This window comes from Melozone crissalis, unplaced genomic scaffold, assembly GCF_028551555.1.
Source record: "Melozone crissalis strain CALT ecotype California unplaced genomic scaffold, PUWL_Pcris_2 ptg000016l_1, whole genome shotgun sequence".
In the NCBI taxonomy this organism is placed as follows: Eukaryota; Metazoa; Chordata; class Aves; order Passeriformes; family Passerellidae; genus Melozone; species Melozone crissalis.
Window position 1 is genome coordinate 24,461,485 of NW_026535794.1, and position 20,811 is coordinate 24,482,295.

The following is a 20,811-nucleotide window of genomic DNA, read 5'->3' on the forward strand; positions in this document are numbered from 1 at the left end:
CCATTAACTACTGTACAAATGTTTTTAATTGCTTCTAAAAACTCCTCAGTTTTACTTTATGATATTAGAAACTTAGGAGTCAAATGGTTTCGAAACAGTAGTGTTTCTGTTTCAGGCAGGCAGTGGTTTTTATGGAAGATGCTAGAGTTGTAAGCATAATGTTAGCCTCAATGTAATGTTAATTTCAATGTATTGTTAATATGTCTGTTTTTAATTTCTAAAATATTTATCTGACAGTAAGATGCTAAAACATGAGTGCCTGCAAGTAGTTACATGAGCACTCACTAGCTTGTACCAACTTGGCATCTGTTTCTGGAAACATAGGTCATACAGCCTCATTTGGACAGGAAAAAAAATATTCTTCTGTGGTGAAGTCCAACTGAAAGCAAGTAATCACTGTACTTACCTTCTAATCATCTGAAGTGATTTTTTTTATTTTTAGCATGTGGTGGATGAAATTAACTTGTTTTGCCAAATAAAACATGGTGCCTGTGATTAAAGCTATAAGTGAAGTTCAGAAATGTCTTAGCACAGCAATGTTAAGCAAGATCATTTTGCAGCCTCTGTGGAGTTAACTGTAGAAGTAAGCAATGGGCTACAGGGTCATTGAAAGTATGGAGGGAAAGGGAGGGAAGACCCTCAGCAGCATCCAGCAGCAAAGGAAATAATATTTTTAATAAAGAAATGGGATTATAAATCTGTACATACTGCTCAAGGGACTGGAGCAGCAGAAAATGGCAGAAAGTTACTGATTTGTTTAAGGAAACTGAAATCTAACATTGCAGTCCTTTTAGCTGCATGTGTTTTAACCTTTGAACCTTTAGTTAAATGAAAATGTACATTTTACTGTTATGAATATCAATAGCTAGACTTCAGTAGATAAAAATGGTATGTCATCGGAGATAAGTTGTGTTTTCTTAGGGAAAAAAAGTAAAAAAAAAATCATGCCTTCTGGATCCTGCTTGGTCCATACACTTGCAAAAGTTTGTGTACTCACATAGTGCTCAGAAACTCTGCTATGGGTTTGAGAAGTAAAAAATCTTGACAACTTTTAAAAAATAAAATATCAGCAAGAAAATTTCAGCTTTAGTAAATTACTAGGTAACTTGTGTAAAGAAAACTGCATTTTTGGATATGGATATGGATATGGATAGAATTTAAGTCTCCTTATTTCTGTGAAATAAAAAACACAATTTCTTTTCACCTAGTTTTAGACAGTAAATACTTTCAGAATACAGATATATTGCATGTTGTAGCAGAAAACTTCTAAAAGTACAAAGACAAGCAGCATAAGGTTGTCACTTTTGAGGTTAACTTGAGCCAGCGTGAAAAGCATGCTTAAATAAGCAGCAAACTTTGGCTAAAAGTTAATTGTCCACAAGTTTGTTGTTATCCTTTGTTTTTATGGAACTGGAGTCATAATAATATTGAAAATGCCTGATGAGAACATGGTGTATTTCTGTTGGTAGGAATTTAAGTTCCTGGAGCAGTCGCGTTCCCCGTCGGTGTCGCCGAGCAAGCAGCCTGCCTCTGCGGCTTCATCGGCCGTGACACTGTTCGAGCAGTACTGCGCCACGGGAAACCCCTTCGAAATCCAGGCCGACAGCAAGGATGATGAGACAGAGGATGTGCTAGCTTCCAATGGGGTATGGAGTGTTCCAGGAAAAAAAAGCAAATAGTGCTTTCAGTAAATGATGGTTTATTTTGTGAGGCAATGATGGTAAAGCGCCTTAGTACAAGAATCTGTTGGCTGCAGTACTTTGCTGTTTTGCTTTTAAAATGGATGCCAGAAAGTCAGGCATCCTGTTTAAAGTTCAGTTTGCTTTGCACTGAATCAGTACTTTTTTCCACTGAAGTCAAGCATTCCTGAAGGTTAGCAAGACATTTTCCACCTAAATTAGTATTTTTCCAGAGGTTAGCTTTCTTTGTGGAGGTGGTTTTATCATTTTAGGACTTGCTTTCTGGCTTCATAGGAAGGAATCATTGTGGGTTGCTCCTTTTGTTGTATTTGTTCGCTCAAATATGATTTGCTGTGATTTTCTGATGTTTGTTACATCACTTTTAGTTGTAATTGAAGTGCTCAGGACACTCTCTTTATTGTGAGTTCTTCTATAAAACTGAACAATAACTGTGTGGAGTTTTTTTAGAAGTCTGTCAAAAATCAGTGATCAAATGTGTTTCAATATAAAACTTTGTACCATTTTCTTAAATGCTACATTATAATGTTTTTGTTATTGTTTATTCCTTTGAGGACTGATGTTTTCTTGGGCTTAACTTGTGCTACTGAGGCTGGATAACATCTTAAGAACAAAAAAGAATAATTGCTGCTTTAGTGATTTCAAACTCCTTTGATACCTTGCGGATTGCTGCTAGTGAATGAGAGCCTGCATTGTTCCCATATTTTTTGTTTAGTGACTTGTAAGCAGCATATTGTAAGCAGCAAACTTGTAGAAAGGGTTTGTAGAATTGTCTTCATTTCTTAGCTATGGATAGGCTGAGGTGTTTTTATTTCTCTCTGCACATTTGTATGAGATGTGAAAACTCTGAATACAAGTTAGGACAGGCCTTCTTTGGTGTTTCCATTTCTAACATTTTAGCCTTCAGAATCTATTTCTCCTTGCTCAAAGAAAAATTTAGAAGACATTGAAGAAGACATTTACTCTGTGCTAAGCTTTTGCAAGCATTAAATCATTTGATGAAAAACTAGGTAGCAAATGCTGATGAACATATTGTAGACACTGTTTTGTGGGCTTTGCCAGCATGAAGTGTCACACTGCTGCCTTATGTCAGTAAGACAGAATCACTGAATTGTTATTGTTGGAAGGGACCTCTGTCACAGAGACTGCAGGCTCATGAGAGAAGTAGTGGTCCTGCAGGTCTTACTGGCACTCTGAAACCTGCATGAGTTACAAAACACAAGTGTAAAACAGACAGAAATTTGTCTCTCTGAATGGAGGCACAGAGCAAGTTAGTTAACTTGTGTACAGAATATCTCCCTGGGCTGGTACTGGAACGAAGGTATTTTATGACTGAGGTGACTGTACTCTACAGATAACTGTCCTACTTTCCCTTTTGACATTTTTAGTCTCCTCTCTGCATTTCTGTCCCCGAGGCAGGGTAAGTGAGGTACTTGTTAATAGATCCTTTGGGATGGATTAGAGTGAAACAACACTGAATGATTGGTGTTTATACATACATATAAATGGCAGGTTTATTGTAGAACAATTTGGTTTCAGTGGAAATGAGATATGTAGCCATTTTATTTGGCATGTTGTTAGCTACAGTAATAGAACAATATAAAAGTATCAAGATATAACTTAACAAAACATACAAAAAAAAAAAGAAGGAAAGGGTAAGAGTAGATAGTGGAAAGATAACACAGCTCTTGGATCTAACTGGGACTTGGTTTTTACAATTTCAGTGTCCACTGGTCAAACTGATGGCCACAATCGTGATCTGTTGGGGCTGAGGGAAACCACCAAACATGGAAGTTCATTGGGTTAAAAGACATTCATGTTCAGGGGAGAGCAGCCAGGATACCTCCACTGCAGGGGTGTTTTTGACTGCTGCAACACTGTGGATTGTGTGCAGTCCTCTGGTGGAAGGCTGCAGAAATGAATCTGGGGGCATTTTGGGGGTCTTTGATGGTTTGTGGCCCCTTCTAAATAACTTGACTGCTGTTTGACCTGGCTTAGTTGAGCAAATTGTGCATTATCAGAAGGGGTGAATACCTTAAGGCTTATGTGATACCTTCTCGTGGGAAGGACATTGTCATGATAAAAAGCATTATCCTGTCTCGCAGGATCTGTTTATTTCTTACCTTTTTCCCTTATCTGTGTCATGAAATGGCTTGTTGCTAAACACAGGCTGGTTTTTCATGGTCATCCTCTGGTGGTGGGTGTGCACCTCCTCTGTCTTATGAAGATCAGAGGTTTTGCCAGCCCACAGTTGGCTGTGCAAACCTGACCTCAGCAGAGCACCTGCTGCTCTTGCAAATTGCCAATTGCTTGAGCCATTAACCTTTAATGTTTCAGTCTCACAACTGTCTATTCCAAAGTGCTGACACAGAGAGAACTCCTGTTTAAAATGTAGAAGGTACACCTATTTTGTTATTCTTTACATAGAAAGATAAACAACGTGCTTAAATAACGCAGGATAAAATTTTTACTAAGGTTTTGTGTTTCAGTGACTGACCAGTTTAGCTGGAGGCACATTTTAGCACTGAAAATTGGGATTATTTCAGATGGAGATTGCAAAATTTTGCTTCCAGAGAATATAGGCATGTTGCCAAATATAGAAAGAAGTAGCACGATAAGGACATAAACATTTAATTTACTTGTCAGTTTATCTGTAGGGTGGGAAGACCTGTCAGGATTTCTTTTGAGAATTTTAGAATCTTTAAGTGCTTAGATGTTGCAAAATGGGGCCCCTGGACCCAATTAACTCAGCTCTGTATCTTGAGCTTTGGTAAGATGCTTTATGTCCCTTTTCTGTGGCTTCTTAAAATGTGTCTGTTGTGATACAGTTAACTTCCAGTATTGTAACACTATTCAACTTTGATGAATCTTACAGCTTCCTGGAGGTTGATTTGAGTGGATTTCCTTAACACTTCACCTCATTACTGCTACAAGATACCTGAATTCATTTTAGCACTTCAAAGCTTTGCTGCAGACTGTGTATATTCAAAGTAGATTTATAAGGTCTCTTCAGATTGAGGTCACTGTTTAATAGTTACATACTTTAAAATACAAATGCATTTATTTCATTAAAAAAAGCTGTTCAAGATCATTAATAGCATTAGATTGAGGGGACTTAATAAAAGTATTTTGCCATGTTAAAAAAAAATACATCTCAAAATCCTTCTAATTCTATGATGTTAAGACAGTTCATTAATGTCAACTGACAGATTCTTACATCAATATGAACTGTAGTTAAAATTTGTGGTCAGTTTATCATTTTACTGTCACTGGATTTTAATTGAATCAGCACATCATTTATTATATGTTAATGCATAATAAGTGGTGGTAATTCTCTGTGCTACTGTTCCAGTCAAGTTAGATAAAGTGTTTCTTTTTGTGCTTCGTCAAGGCTGACCTCAGCTCATTTTTGAAATAAACTGAGCTGCTTTCTTCACAACTTTCCTTTGTCTAAAATGTTCATGATGCAGATATTTTGCCTGGGAATTCTATTGGTCTGAACATTTCTTTCGAGTGTCTTATACTACATTCTCTTTTTTCCACCTGAGCTGTTTTTGTGTTGAATTTGTTTGTACTGTGGGGCTCTTGCTTTTGTACATAGTGCTTTCATACTGCTAGCCTTGAAAACTCTCAGCAACTGGGGACCAAGGCATGTGTGACTGAAAAAATACATGTCCTAGTGTGTTTTGGCTGCCATTTCTTAAGGATCCTGGAACCAGAGTATGTTACCTGTGTATTGACTGTGTGGATAAAGTGGCTTCAAAGCAGTGTATGAGTTAAGGAAAAGTGTCTCTCTTCGAGTGCAGGTGCATTCTGCATAACTGCAAGTTATTTTTTGATATTGGGTTATTTTCTTAATTAAATGTGTGCAGTTGTGCAGTATAAAGAAGTATTTTGTGAAGCAATAGTTTAGTTCTTCTTGCAGTAATAATTAACTATTATACAGTGCCAGGAGTTTTTTCTTTTCTTTTTTTTTTTTTTTTTTTACTGCCATTGTATGGATGAATTTTGAGGATTTATTACTGTTTTTTTCAGATTGTAAGAAAATAACAAAAGCTCAAATATGTTTATAAACTAACTAGAAAAGAACACAAATTATTGGTAGCTGAAATAGAATGATAGAGGTATTTACCTAATCACCATAATATAATTTGCCTGCTGCATTTTTAAAGAGTGTTGTCAGCAGCCTTTCAACAGCAAAGTTGTTTGTATCCCAATCAAGGTAAAAGCCAAAAAGCGACCAAAGTGCAACATTAAATGAGTGATAATGTTATAAGAAAAATAATTGTCATCAATTTCTTATTTTTTTTTTTTTACCAGTATGAATCAGATGAACAAGAAAAAAGTGCATATCAAGAGTATGACAGTGACAGTGATGTTCCTGAAGAGTTGAAAAGAGATTATGTGGATGAGCAGACAGGAGATGCCCCAATTAAAAGGTAAGTTGGCTGTGTGGGTCCTTGGTCTAATTCAAATGGTTTTCATCTCAGTATTCTAATTAGTTCAGTTTCTGTAATCTACAACAGTGGAATAATAATCAAATAAACACTATGCTGCCTGCACAGTTAGAAGGCTCAGCACTTAGATCTCCAGAGCAGGGAGGAACATTAAACCACTCATCATTATTGCAGAGAAAACCTGAATAAAGGAACCTTTTGACAGCAGGTGAAGGATCTCTGAAGCAGGTAGTGGAAAACTGGTTAATAAGCACTATATGTTAACTAAAGGTCCTTCTATAGCAGCTCTTGTGCATATATGTAATTTCTGTTTTGTCAAAAGTGGTTGTTTGCAGACAAATGCTTTGAGATTTGGGCTTCTGCAGAACAATCAACTTCTACAGGTTAAGGGAAAAAAAAGATTCCATAGCTTGAAGACAGTACTTTTCAATTTTAAGTTCCCTTTTTCTTTAATATACCATATATGTATATAAATAAATATACATGTTCTATTTTGATGTATATAAAAAGTATTTTATTTATATATATTCATATTTAAAAAGCCAACTTTTTATCCTCTAAAAGGATTTGAAAACAAGTTTCTGTCTAGGACACTGTACAACTTAGATGTACATTGGGACTCTGTGAAGCAGGCTAACATTTTTTTTATGTAGGGTTTGCAGGACAAACAGAATGCCATCACTTGGATCAAAGCAGAATAGCAGAATAGTTACGAGATAACTCTTTAGGATAAAATATTGTTAGCATGATTCTTTCTATAAGGTTTACAATGTAAACTCTCTCCTTTCAAAGGAGTGATGGAGATATAGTCAAAAATCATTTAATTGGAACAAGCAGGAGGTGCTGTCCATAGGTTTGTGCTGTGAAATTCAAATTTTTGGAAGAATATAATTTTGAGGTATGGCAACTGGCAGAGGGTTTCTCTTAAAGAAAATTAAAATGTGTCTTGTTGGATAAATATCGAGTCCAACTTCCTGCCTCTTTCAGGACCAAAATTTGTGAAAAAGTTAATGACTTTTTAGTTTCACCTTCCTCAAAATTGCTTCTATTTCTAGGTAGTAACTTTCAGCTGTAGCTGACAAATCTGCCTGTTTTGTTGTGACTTGTGTTGTTTTTATTCTATTTGTGAATTATGAATTTGATTCAGAGCGAGAGACTAAAATGACTGTTTGGGCAAGACAGAGGCCTGCAGAACTCCAGCATTAGAATAAAAGTAAAAAATTCCTTCTGTAGCACAATTCTGTGTAAATTACATCAGGCTTCTTTCTTAAATATTAGAATCCTAACCCTGTTGTGCTTTGGCATAAGTAAAATTCTGCACTGGAAGACATACTGTCATGTGAAAGAAGGGGGAAGGAATAATGCATTTTCCACTGAATTTCATTTGTATGTCTTTGAATGTTTTCACATTTGCTGTATTTTGTTTTGTTTTTTTTTAAAGTGTTTCTCGAGAAACTCTGAGGAGCAGAAAGAGATCAGATTATAACCTCAATAAAGTGAATGCACCTATTCTAACCAACACTACACTGAATGTAATAAGGCTTGTTGGTATGTAGAATAATTGTTGTTTTTTTGTGAATGTTTTTTATTTTTGTACAAATGTATGGATTATAGCAAATATGTTAAATGATATTTAAGGCCCTGAAAAATATACTTAGTAGGGCTCTATTTCTGCTCTTTGAAAATGTTAATAAAATAGAAATAAAGCACTAAACAAATTCCTTAATTAAATAGACAAAGTTGCTTATATCTTGTGCATTATTTTTACCTGGAAAATTAATCTGCATGCATGTATTGGTTTTAACCTATAGTGCTAGCTTATTTGTCTGAAATATTGAATGTGTTAGAAGAGTAGATATAGGAAGCAAGATTTATTTTAAAGTAAAATAGTTGCAAAAGTAAGAACTTTATGACTAGTTTTTTTTTTTTCCATTTCATTATTCAAATTCTCACACTCAGAGTAACTGTTTTTACTACATAGTAATGAACTAGAAGAAAAGAGCTCTCATACATCCTAGTAATCTCTGGGGAGTTTAGGGAATCTGTATCCCTGCAGGTCATTAAGATGTGACTGGACAGGCTGCTGAGCAGCCTTGTGGCTTTAGGCCTGCTCTGAGCAGGAGGTTGCACTGGGCCATTTCTTGAGGGCTTTTCTTGCCAAACTTTTCTATGAAAACACTTGCCTCCAATTCTAGGTGTGATGGGATTGATTTTTTGTGATCATGCCTTCTGTGTGATGATCTAGATAATTGTATGATAGCAATTTTCTGCTACTGACTTCTGGTTTATTTATAGAGAAGGGAAAGTAATTGTCTAAATATATCTGAGTAGGCAGGAGAGAGAGGAATTCTGTATGTGTTGCATTAATGAGGTTTGCCTCCAAAGTTAGAAAATGATTGTTGCACTTCAGACTAAGTGCTTTTCAAAAAGGTTACTCTGATACCTGGTTATAGCACCTTTTGCTCTCTTTGAAGGCAGCATGAAAGTCAGGAATTAATTTTCTAAATCATCTTTGCAGATTTGCTAAAACCTTTTTTTTCCCTTGAGAATTTATCATATAGACCTGAAATGAGAGTTCATTCTGTTGTGATTTTTCTGTGATTGTTCTGTGACTTAGGTTGGAGAGATTTGTTTGCTCTTTCTGCTATAAGGTTTTGCTCTGAGAAAATTGAGGATTGAGTATAGAAACCACTCATGGCACTTTCATGCAAACATCAGCCTCTGTCCCTGCCATAAAACACTGTACCAGTAGGTGAAGCAGTAGTTCTGGTTTTCTGATTTTACATAAGGAAAACTACTTGTAGATTATATTGATAACCCCAAAATCAAACATTATTTTAAAAGCTCGTATATATGCTTTTTTCTCCTTCTGGAATTATTATTGATTTTCAAATTTTCTGCTGTTTGAGGTGTTTTATATAGTTTTGGTAATGAGTATTTGTGATATTTTGTATTATAGTGATGTTATTTAAAGCATGGACTTGGAAAGGACCTCCTGCAGGGGGAAGATGTCATTTAGTACTGCCTGTAAATATGCTTGTTTTGAGCTCCAGCTTAAAAATACTTCTATTCCCAGCACTCATTCTAAAAGGAATTCTATTTCAGAAGCCTTTTTCAGCCTAAAGAATTAAAAAAAAAATATTCTCCTATTTTCTGCTGACTTGATCTTATGACAAAAGAAATTTTGAGGTTTAACAGATAATTTTGTTTTTCAATGCATACTGTTCTGCTGTTTTTACAGGAAGTGATCCTATTCCTTCTCAGTCTGATTTGCTAAACAATGTGCCAAGATTTCTAGTGTCCCCTGTATTTATCCACCAGAAATTTACATTTTCTGCTCTTGTTAGAATCTTACCAAAATCATGCAATACTTTGGTTGAGATCTTCCTGAATTTTCCAATTCTTTTATCATTGCATCATGGTCCCAAGTTCCTTCTGTTTTGCACCTCTTTTGATTTCTTACAGCTTCCTTGTACTGGCAGTGTGTAATGACCTTGTACAGCCAGCAGATTCTTCACTTTCCCAGTTTTTTTCAAGAGATAAGCTGCTAGTTTATAGTAGAAAGATGCATGTTTTTTAATTAATTGTCCCCTAAATGCATGGATTTACAATTTGTGCTACTGAATTTCATCCAATTCTTATTATAACAGTCATCAAGCACTTCTGTACATTATGTCAGTCCTTTTTCTGTTTTGATGGTGCCTCTTTATTTTTTTCTATTATCACTCTCATTTTTTTGTACCAGAGTAATTCATGACAATGTTAATGAGATGGCTGATTGCTGGGAACTCCACCAGTAGCTTTTTTAGTTACTTCCCTTTCCCACACATTCTAGCTTCATTTATTTACTGTGCAATGTTGTTATATTAATACTTTTACCAAATCCCAGATAGATGATATATACTGTGTCCTTTGTGTGGAAAATCAGGTACTTTAGTCTGGTACAGTTCACTTCTTTTAGATCCACGATTTATCTTAATTTTGCCTCCATATTTCTCTTTTGGTCATTTCCATCATTTCTTCAAAACAATCTGAAATTGTCCATCCTTAAAGTTAAAACAGTGGGTCAGTTGTTAATTTGGATTACTTTTTTCCTTCTTTTATGTTTTCCTTTGCTGTTTTTCAATCATAGTGATGAAGATGCAGATTTAAGTTGCCCAATCAAGTAACAGAAATAATTGTCTTACTTTTTAGGAGAGCAGTAGTGTCCATTGTGTCATACTGAATGAGTATGACAGTGTTTGTTGTAACCATTTTGAAGTATTTCTATGCGCTGTATGCTTTGTATGGAGGGTAAATGAATAATTTAGAAAGTAGTTTTATATTTATAAACTACATAAATGAGTTGCTAATGTATGATTGAAGTGGGAGCAGCTACAATTTTATTTGAATTTCAGATTAACAGTTCATTTTCCATATTTCTCTCACATTAATTAACTAAGGTAATTAGTTATCTTTCTAGTATGAAGTAGCCTTAGACTACTTTATAAGGTTAATATTTCCTATCAAGCCATTGCCTGTTGACTTAAAATGTAAAGGAAGAATAAACCTGTGTTAAATTTGTATGGAATAGTTTAAGCACTGTATATCAGCAAGAATAATTAATGATTATGTCATTATATATATTGATTCAGTGATCTCTTAATTAATGTTATTCTGACCTAAGAAATAGTTTAGTGCGTATTTCTTATATTAATGGGTTTTAGTGCTTTTTTTGGCCTTATTTTTGCTTGTGTGAAGAATGGGGTTTGAGGACAAATTCTTAGATTTTGCTTGCTTTAAACCCCATTATCTTGCAAGAAAATAATAATAGTGATGACAAACCTCAAAGCAGAAGTTGTTAGCTGAAGTGAGTGAATGGTAACATAACAGAACCTCTTGCGACTTAACCTTAAATCACACAGTCTTTAACAGACTTTGCACTTCTTCCTTCAAAGCCATGTTTTAGCTCTTAATGTGTGACTTCCTTCCACCATTTCATTTTCCCAGTCACCTGGGTCAGGGATTCCCAAGGTCTTGTCAATGGAATCAGATGCACAGAAGGCATTTGGTATATCAGCCTTTCCTGTGTCCCCTCACCAGGGTTCCTTCTCCATTTAGTAGCAGGCCTTTTGTTATTAATGTATTGGAAGAAGTCTTTCTTGACCATATTTAATTCCAGGTGGGCCTTAGCTTTTTCTGTCTTTATGTCTGCTCACTCCAACAACATCTCTATATTCATTCCAAGTGGCCTGTCCCTGCTTCAGCCTCCTGTATATGTCCTGCTTTACTGAGTTTTGACAGATGTTCCTTGTTCATCCATGCTGGTCTCTTGCCCCCTTTGCCCAATTTCTTGGTCATCAGGATGCACCATTCTTGAGCCTGGAGGAAGTGGTGCTTGAATATTGACCATCTCTCTTGGACCCTTTTTCCTGCAGAGCCCATCCTCATGGGATTCTTCCAAGAACATCCCCAGAGATGCTGAAGTTAGCTCTTGAGAAGCCCAGAGTTGTAATTTGGCTTGCTGCCTTGCTTCCTTCATGCAGGATACTGAACTCCGCAATCTCATGGTCACTGTAGCCAAGGCTGTCCCCAACCTTCACACTTCTAATAAGGCCTTCCTTGTTCATTTGTATAAGGCTGAGCAACACACCATTCCTCATTGGTATCTTCCACCATCTCTGTCAGGAAGTTATTGTCAATGCTTTATTGTTTGTGCTTTGCTGTTTTGTTCTTCTAGCAGATGTCAGGATGACTGAAGTTCCCTATGAGAACCAGGGCCTGTGACCATGAGGCTGCTTCTACTTCTCTGTTAAAAGACTTCATCCACTTCCTTCTTCTCATCAGGTGGCCTGTAGCAGACACCCCTGACAGTGTCACCCTTGCTAGTCTGCTCTGTTATCCTAACACTTGAACTCTGGACTGACTCATCATCCACCCCAAGACAGAGCTCAGTACATTCCAGGTGTTGCCTCACATACAGCACCACTCCACCATTGTGCTTTCCAGGTCTGTCTTTCCTAAGCAGCATGTAGCCCTTCATGACAATATTCCAGTCACACGAGCTATCCCAACATAGCTCCATAGCTGCAATGGGATCAAAGCTCTGTAACTGCCTACACATCTCTAATTCCTCCTGTTTGTTCCTACTGTGTGCATTGGTGTACAGGCACTTCATAGAGGTATTTCAGTGTGTCAATATCCCAGTGGGAGTGCAAGGGGATGTCCCATAGTCCTGTCTTATGTCTTTGGCTGCTTGTACCTGCTGGAGGTATCCCACTTAAACCTTATTTTTCTGCATGCATGGTCACTGTAACTTTCCCCTTACTCCACCTTTCCTAGTTTAAAGCTCACTCTACCAGGTTGGCCTGATAAAGATTTATTGGCAAGAATTTGTTTGTGCTAATTTGTGAGGTGCATCAGTTTTGTATAGATTATTCTGATAAAGAATGCTCTCTACTTGCTATCCTGAAGGACAGAAGGAGTTCTGCAAACAATACTTCAAAAGAAACCTGGCAAATGTTAGCAGTTTAAACTATCTAGAGCCTCTAGAAATTCAAGCTACTTCCAGTTGCTGAAACTTTAGGTGTTTTTTTCAAGTATTTCTGGAAATTTCTATTTTGATATGGCTTTGGACTGTGTTTATGCTGTTTGGAAGTATTCGTATATATCCCTTTTTAACCCAAAACAATAATTTCAGCCCAAGTATAGGTAACAATGTGTATACATTAAAAACTGGTGTCCTGTTAGAGAGAGCAATGAGGAGGAAATGTTCTTGGAACACTTGTGAAAGATGCTGAGTGATGTAGTAATAGAGAAATGTTCTTGGCACTGGAAGATTTTTATAGGTACAGTACTTGGGCAGTGTGTAGTGCATAGCCCTTTGGAAAAGCATGAGACACTGCCCAAGAGATTACCTTCAGTATTGATGCCAGCTGCACAGATACTTGGAAGTCTTAACTGTCCAGATTGTGACTCATCACTCATATTGGATTGCAGGCAAATTGAAAAATATGTTTATCACAGAGTAAGTGGAAAAAGGCAGACTATCCAATACAGAATATTCAGTTAGTACGGATGAAGGTGACACTTTAATTAGAGTACCAGTACCATCCTTTCACAAACATCCAAAAATTTCCACATTGGACTGTGCATTGGATATTCCCTTTTAGAAGACAAATAGAATTTTTAAGTCCACTTTTCAGTTTGTTCATAATACTATGGGTCAAAACATTAATAATTAAGTAGTACAGAGTTAACAAAAGGGCTAAAGTGACAAATATTAATTATTACAACCTTTATCAAATCTCTAAAAATAACAAAACATATGCTTGCATGTCTCAGCAAACAGGGGCGTAGTCATTCAATAAGGAGTCTAAATTAGATGGAAACCTGCAAGGTAGCAATGCCAGGCTATTGCTTAGTTCTTACTCTAGTGCTCTACCATTTTATCAGGTATGTAGCTGTATCATGCCCGTTTCAAGTTAGTTATCTTGCTGACCTGCACAATTACTTGCTTGAAAAATTCAAATAAGTCCCCCTTTATTAAAAGCTAGCTTTTGTTTCTTTGCCCCCCAGTTTTCTGATTCAACCAATATTTTCTCTATCTATTAGTAGATTACTTCTCTGGGCAGAGTATTAACTTGAAGATGAGTGTTGTTGACTACAGGAAAAAGAAATTGTTTTAGCACCTTCATGTAATTTTTCTAACTTGTCACATCTATACATGTCTGGAATATGACAATTTGTGAAATGACCTGCTGTATCATACATGCTGGGGTGGACTGTATTTGTGTTTTGGTTAAAAAATTGCTGTCTGTCTCTTACTGTAATAACCAAACAGTTTGTTGGTAACAAAATAACATCTGTTATATGTTATGTTTTTAGAACAGTAAAAGGGCCACCAGGATGTCATTTTTGAGGTATCTAGCAGGAAATGCGGAGTCTCTGCCATATCAGGGTTTTCATTAAATGTGCTTCTTTTATGACCCAATGAAGAGCCATGTCCCATGCTGGAAACAAAAATACGTGAAAACTATAGCCCCTGTGAACTAGGCTTGTAAGGAGAAATCCCTTTTGGACTCCAAGTCCTATGGTCAGTTTGATTCAGATAACATATAGATGAAGATCCTGAGGCCGAGGTTTTTTTATTATTTTTAAAAAAGTTATTTTCTGAAGTCCCAATATGTTACAACAGAGAATAGTAAGGAAGAGAAGGATTTCTTCTTCTCCCTGGATGTTCCAGGGTACTGACATCCTCCTTCACTCTTAATCTCTCCCCCTGGAAACATTTCAAACTTAAAACTAGAGATTCTTACCACAGGATAGAAAGGAAGGAGAGCAGAAAATGCTGTATCACTGATGTGAAGCACATAACTCCTACAGTTGTTGGGTAAAATCCAATCTTGGGCATATCATTTTTATACTGTGTTTTTCTATTGCTTGAAAAATAGCCATATATGCATATATAAACACACTAAAGCATAAAATCTTCAGTGGCTCTGTATAGCATTTGCCAGACACTGCTTTAGCAGATTATTATTTTGTACCTAAATGAAGCTGAAACTTGTAGAGGATCCAGACAGTTGTGTGTTGAATTTGGTACCAGAAAGTTGAGAATGGTTGAGTACATTTTGATATGGATTAACATCTATATTTTGAGAAGTATTGGTGTCTTAAGCCATCATTTTTGCTTTGTTTTCAAACCTTTCCAATCTGTAAACTATTATTTATTTGTTGTTAATAAACGATGAAGGGTACATAATACACTTGATAAAATTGGCTTTGAGTTTGTCTGAACTGTCGTTGTAGCACTTGTGCTGAGGAAACTGATCTTCTGTATTTGATTTTTAAGGGAAATACATGCAGATGATGAATATTCTGAAGCCTATTGCATTTGATGTGATCCACTTCATGTCCCAGCTCTTTGATTACTATCTGTATGCAGTCTATACATTTTTTGGCCGAAATGATATGGTAGGTAGAAGCATTTTTCATTTTCAAATATCACTGTACACAGAGAATGAAAATACAGAGGAGATCTCTTTGCTTAAAATGCTACCTAATATGTAATTCCCAGAAAAATTAAATGGTAATAAAATGGATTTGAATGTAGGAGTAAGACAAGGCTGATAAGATCAGCAATAAGGGAAGGAGGTACTGGGAACATTATTGTCAGCGAGACACTAATCATATTATGTTTTGAATAGATAGATTCTCTATACTTTTTTCCAGCACTATTGAAAAGGAGGAAAGACAATGTGAAATACCTAGAAGTAGTAGTAGAACGGGAGATTGCAGAAGGGTGGTTTGAGCCTAGACAGTATAAGGTGATTGAATTTTTCTATATGTATTTCTCTAGTTTACATGAGAATAGCAAATGTAGGAAAAGGGGGCCATGAAAGTTAAGTAGGTACTTTAGTTTAAGAAATTTGAAAGACACCTTTTCATATCTAGTATTTTTCTGCCAAACTACTTGAATTAATGAAAACAATGTTTTTTTGAGTGATCTTGTAGTTGAAAAAAATGCTTGTTGGCAATGTCTTTATATAATATAGATCAGCTGTCAATAGAATTGTCTTAATAGCTGCATGTGAAAACAACTTTCTCCTATCTTGGCCCCTAAATTACTCCACAAGTAACAGTGTCGAGGGGTGCCAAATCCATCATCATTTGTTGGCAAATTGTAATGAATTTTCAGACTCAACATATGGTTCTAAAAGGTTTTGAACTGTTTGGCAGGACAAATGTATTTTCAAGTTGTGTTTACAAGATGGGTGGAGGGTGTTTTCCTTTTGTTGGTTTTTTGTTTGTTTGAGATTTGGTTTGGGGCTTCTTGGTTTGTTTTTTAAGATAATTGATTTCCATTGACTTAGTTGCTCTGCTATTCACATTGTGTTGCATTTATTGTTATTTTTTTGCACCTCCTGTTTTGTGTTTCTAAAGCCCATACCAGCTTCCTCACTTTGTGCTTTTAACAGAGAACAGCACAGTGCTAGGCAGGTAAATGTTCTAGCAGATGGGTGGTAAAATTGTGATGTTTTTGTACTGTGCCTAGTATTTGTTTTGACAGATTGTTTTCCATGGGAAACACAATGCTTGCAAGGGTTTGTGGTTGTAATAAACCCTTTTGTAATGCTGCTTAAATGTCCTCCCTCCCCATAGTGTTTCTAAACCTTTAGAAATTAGAGATGGGTGATGGTATGTGATTTAGACCACTCAGAGAGTTCTGGTTGTATTTTTATTCAGAAAATAATGTCAAGTGGGATTCTTAGAGTATGCTGGTATAACTTCCTTAAATGTTTAAAATTATTTGTGAATATTATGGTTATTTTGTATATGTGAGTTAGTACACACATAAGGAGAGTGATTGGTTATACAGAGTTCATTGCCAGCTTAGTGAAAACCAGGGATTTAAAATATATATGTTGAGTTCTATGTCTGTTCATGATGCTGTCATTGCTTTTTCCTGACCTTGTTCAAATCATTATCCTATGTAATCAGTATTAGCTTTCTTCATTTCCAAAAATTAAACACTGTTGCAACCAGAATTGCTTTCAAAACTTTTTTACTTGTGGGCTGCAAATTAAGCCGGCCTTATCTCAAATTATGGAGCAAGAAAAAATTAAAAGGATTGCCTGTATTTAACATCTACTGACTAAAATTTAAAACATTCATGAACATGCCACAAAATAGTTTTCCTTAGCAGAAACAAATTGAGGCGATTTTTCTTTTTTTTTTTTTTTTTTTGACAGGGCATTGCACTAATTTGTAAACTTACTTTTTAAAATAACTATAGGAGATTATTATAAGAGGTAATTACTGTAAGAGGTTAATGACAAGAGGTAAAATTGGTGATGAACAGAATTATTCTGCACATTGTTTAATGCTCTGCTTACTAGCCTTACTAGGTCATCAATTTATGGAATTTAAAAATCTATAGTTCTGCAAATAGAAATAGCAAGAACTTGTATGAATTGAGTCAGCTGTACTGAAGAGTGAAATGTTCATGGTGAAGCCATGAGGTTCTGTTCTTGTGGATGTGTCTCCTAGATGAGGTTATAGATTTCATCAGAGTGTACTTTCAGTGGAAATTCAACGCAGATGTAAATTGTCATTTAATATATAGGAGGATTGGGGCAGATGGACATTTTAAATTAGAAACTTTGGATGCAGTAAATGGTGACCTAAATTATACTTGTCTTTATTCACACAGCAGGGAGGAGGTCACATAAACTCAAATACTTCCTTTCCTGGTTCAGCCCACTGAAAGGAAGTCCAATAATTCAGCATACAGCAGTGCCCTAAATAATGTTCAGCGAATTGCCTTTTGGTGTGAATCACATACCAGAACTGTATTCAAATCCTTCCAGGTTGTTGACTTAAGTTTGTGTTTGTTGCGCATCCTGTTTCCACTTTCTTTGTTGTGTTAGTTTGTTGGGGGATTTTATTAACAGTAGAAGAGAAGAAGTTACAATAATTATGCATGTCAAATCAGACCCTCCACTGGTATAATCCATTGCACTTAGCAGGAAGTTAGTGTAGCTATATATATGTGTGTGTGTATATATATATACATAAAACAAATACATATATATAGCGTATATATATATATATATCTATATTTATCTATATATCCCAGCTGAGCATCAGCCCCATACACTCCTGAGCCATGAGCATGAAGATGGCATATTTCTGAGGTAGATCTTCGTAGGCATTAAGTAATAAGGACTGTTTATAAAGATCAGTGGTTATAATTTTTACTTATGCAAGATATATATTTGATGATTACAAGGGATTGTATAGCTAGAAAGAAGAGTGAAAACAATTTGACTTGGATGTGGTGTGAATGCAAGGCTCAGAGGTGATGTTGGGGGAACCATTCTAGGCTCATCACCCAAGTGAGAAAATCTAGAGTCCTGAAGTTAAGTACAGAATTATAACAATAAAAGATACTGGATGTTTTATTGGTGTGAATGATATTTTGTCATCTTCTTGGAAGATACTTGGGTCATTCTTCATACCAGTGCAGTGTTGAGTGCTGTGACCTCTGTTGATTTTCTTTTCATTTTGTGTGATTGTGATTTTGTGCTAAAATTTTAATGCGAGCAAGTTGTAGATAGTCTTTGCAAGCTCAAGTTTTGCTGTATAACTTTAAAGTTTAAACCAAAGAGATTTCCTTTCCCAACTTAAGTAGAATGCATTTCTTCCAGTTTGAATCAACAGGACTGGGCCTCAGCAGCAGCAGATTACGCACCACACTGAACAGAATCCAGGAGAGTCTGATTGATCTGGTAAGTACCTGGATGTTGTTAATGCTCAGTGGGAGAGAGGACTGTATATGACATTCAGGAATTATATTTCATCATGGCTTTTTGATTTTTTTCCTCTTTTCACATTCAGTGTGAATGTATCTAATAAGCCTTTGTTATTAGACAATGGTTGATTTCATGATATAGAGGTCATTATTGTATTAAATCACTTGTTTCCAATGCACAGCAAAACTAATTAAATAGATTTTGCTAGATGTGACAGTGAAATTCGATATTTAAATCTTCTATTACGATTCATGTAATAGAGACAATTCAGTATTATCTTTACTAAGAGACATTTTATAAAAAGAAATAGATGACTCATTTTTCTTCAGTAAAAGAATAGCAAAACTGTAAGCTCTCCTGAAGATTGTTCACCTTTCAGGATAACAGAGGTTGTATACTAAGACCTTCCTTAATTTTGAGGAACTTTCCCTGATGTATTTTTTTGGATTATATCCCATTGGTCATTTTGTGTTTTATTTTGAAAGTGTGAAAACTAAATATGGTGCTCATGTCACACTGGCAGTAGACTACTGTCCTGCACAGGAGGATGGTAAAGGAGACTGTAGGTAGGTTTTGTGGATTCAGCTGAACAGCAGAGTTTATAAAGAAATATTGCTAAAAACTACACCAGAAATGGAAGTTTGAAGTTTTCATATTCCACGTAAATATAAAACCCTTGAAACGTTTTGAAGAAATTTCCCCAGGGTATCATAAATGGGTTATGTAGTAGTTAATACCCTGGATGCTACAGAAAGGTTTTATTTTCTGAGGCTTCTATCTTAGAAAGAAGAAAAATATGTTTTACTCTGACTTGCACAAGGATTTGACACTCCAAGAAATGTACTTCATGCTTTTGAAATTCCTTGAAGCATTATATCAAATCCTAAACTGTTCTCTCAGAGAAGCATCTTAAAAGGCTTGGAGGTAATTTCTTATACAGTCAGTAGAGGGAGCATAAGATAACTAATAACCCTAGGCCTCTGAAAAGGAGAAAAAGGCTTCTTGATATTCTTCTCAAAGGCAGTGTATGCAGTAAGAAAAATTAATTATAGGAAGTACTTCCAAATCAGTTAAAGATTATCGAAAAATGGCAAGTTATGGAATTAATTTTTTAAATTTCTCTGTAGTGATGGTTCCTGACAGTGCTTTACAGACTTCATTTTTTTAGCAGTTAAAATAATTGAAAAAAATTCTAGGAGTGAAATGGATAAGTAACAGCAGTTTGTTTTCTTCCTCAGTCATTAATAGTACTGTAATAGATAATGTTATTGCCAGTTGAAATTAATTGCTATGTTCAATGTAAGATTTGAAAGAAGAAAGAAATCTCAGCTAACTGCTGTTAGCTTAAAGACATTCCATAAGGTTTATTAATATCTTATGAACTTAAGCCAGTCTTATAGTATGAATGGTAATTTTTCACTTTTTAATATATGAGGAAGTTAAAGTATTCTGGGTATTTTTGTTTATTGTTTGCTTATTTTTAAAAATTTTTGAAAGTCAAGTTTCATTTTCATTGTGTCATAAAAAGCGTATTTCTTGAGACTGCATGGATGGTTCTAACTTGCTCAAGGAATTCTCCTATCTTATTTTAAATTTTTGTAAATTACTTTTTGAAATGTTCATGTTTGTGTTGTGGCATTCAGTCTCATGGCCTCTTGGGAATTTACGGTTGTTGCCTTGTCTTCTACCCATGGTAACTTTATTAAGGGCTTAATTTCTGTCACATTTCAGTTCCCGATGACAGCAACAATATTTTATTTCCATAAAGATGGTCTGAATCTGACAATTCTGAGTCTGTGACCAAAACTTGGCCAGAGTTGCATAGAGATGAGAATAATTTCGCAAATCTGTCAGTGTCTGTGAAGGTTGAGCTACATGGTCTATATCAAGATGCTTCAGTAAGTTAGATTGGATAATTTCTAGCTTTCCTCTTGGACTTTATCAATTACTTTTTTTGAGATATGTGTGAATGAAGGCCTCTTTACTCAAATTTATTGTCAGGATTTAGAGGAATAATTGGAGGATTGAGTGGCCTCCCCCTCCAGCTTTGTGTGGAAGTCTGGTAATTTCTATTTAGGATTGAATTAATGCTATCTAGTTTGTACCATATGCCTTTTTTTAAAAATAATATTAATTTTATTGTTGTTCAGCTGAATTTTAAGTTTCCTTTGGGAAGGAAAAAGTGATGTGGAATGGGAGTTCCACTTATGGCAAGTTAAAGCACTAAGTGTTCTTTCTTGCATTTTTGTAGCATGTTCAGTATGAAGAGTATGGAGGTCGATTGGAGGCATTCCCTGTAACTCCTTATGGAGCTGCTCTATTTTCCCATTATTACAGTGCAAGAAGTTTCTGTCCTTTAAT

The 20,811-nt window shown here is 35.6% G+C and overlaps 1 protein-coding gene across 1 annotated transcript in view; it reads left to right on the forward strand.

Moving 5' to 3' along the window:
- The window catches only part of VPS50 (VPS50 subunit of EARP/GARPII complex), an 82,993-nt gene that overhangs the window by 42,785 nt on the left and 19,397 nt on the right, over positions 1–20,811 (forward strand). The window contains exons 18-22 of the mRNA XM_054273473.1: positions 1,470–1,646; positions 6,018–6,136; positions 7,596–7,702; positions 14,988–15,109; positions 18,346–18,426. Of these exons, the coding sequence (XP_054129448.1) occupies positions 1,470–1,646; positions 6,018–6,136; positions 7,596–7,702; positions 14,988–15,109; positions 18,346–18,426 (606 nt within the window). The remainder of the gene's footprint in view (positions 1–1,469; positions 1,647–6,017; positions 6,137–7,595; positions 7,703–14,987; positions 15,110–18,345; positions 18,427–20,811) is intronic.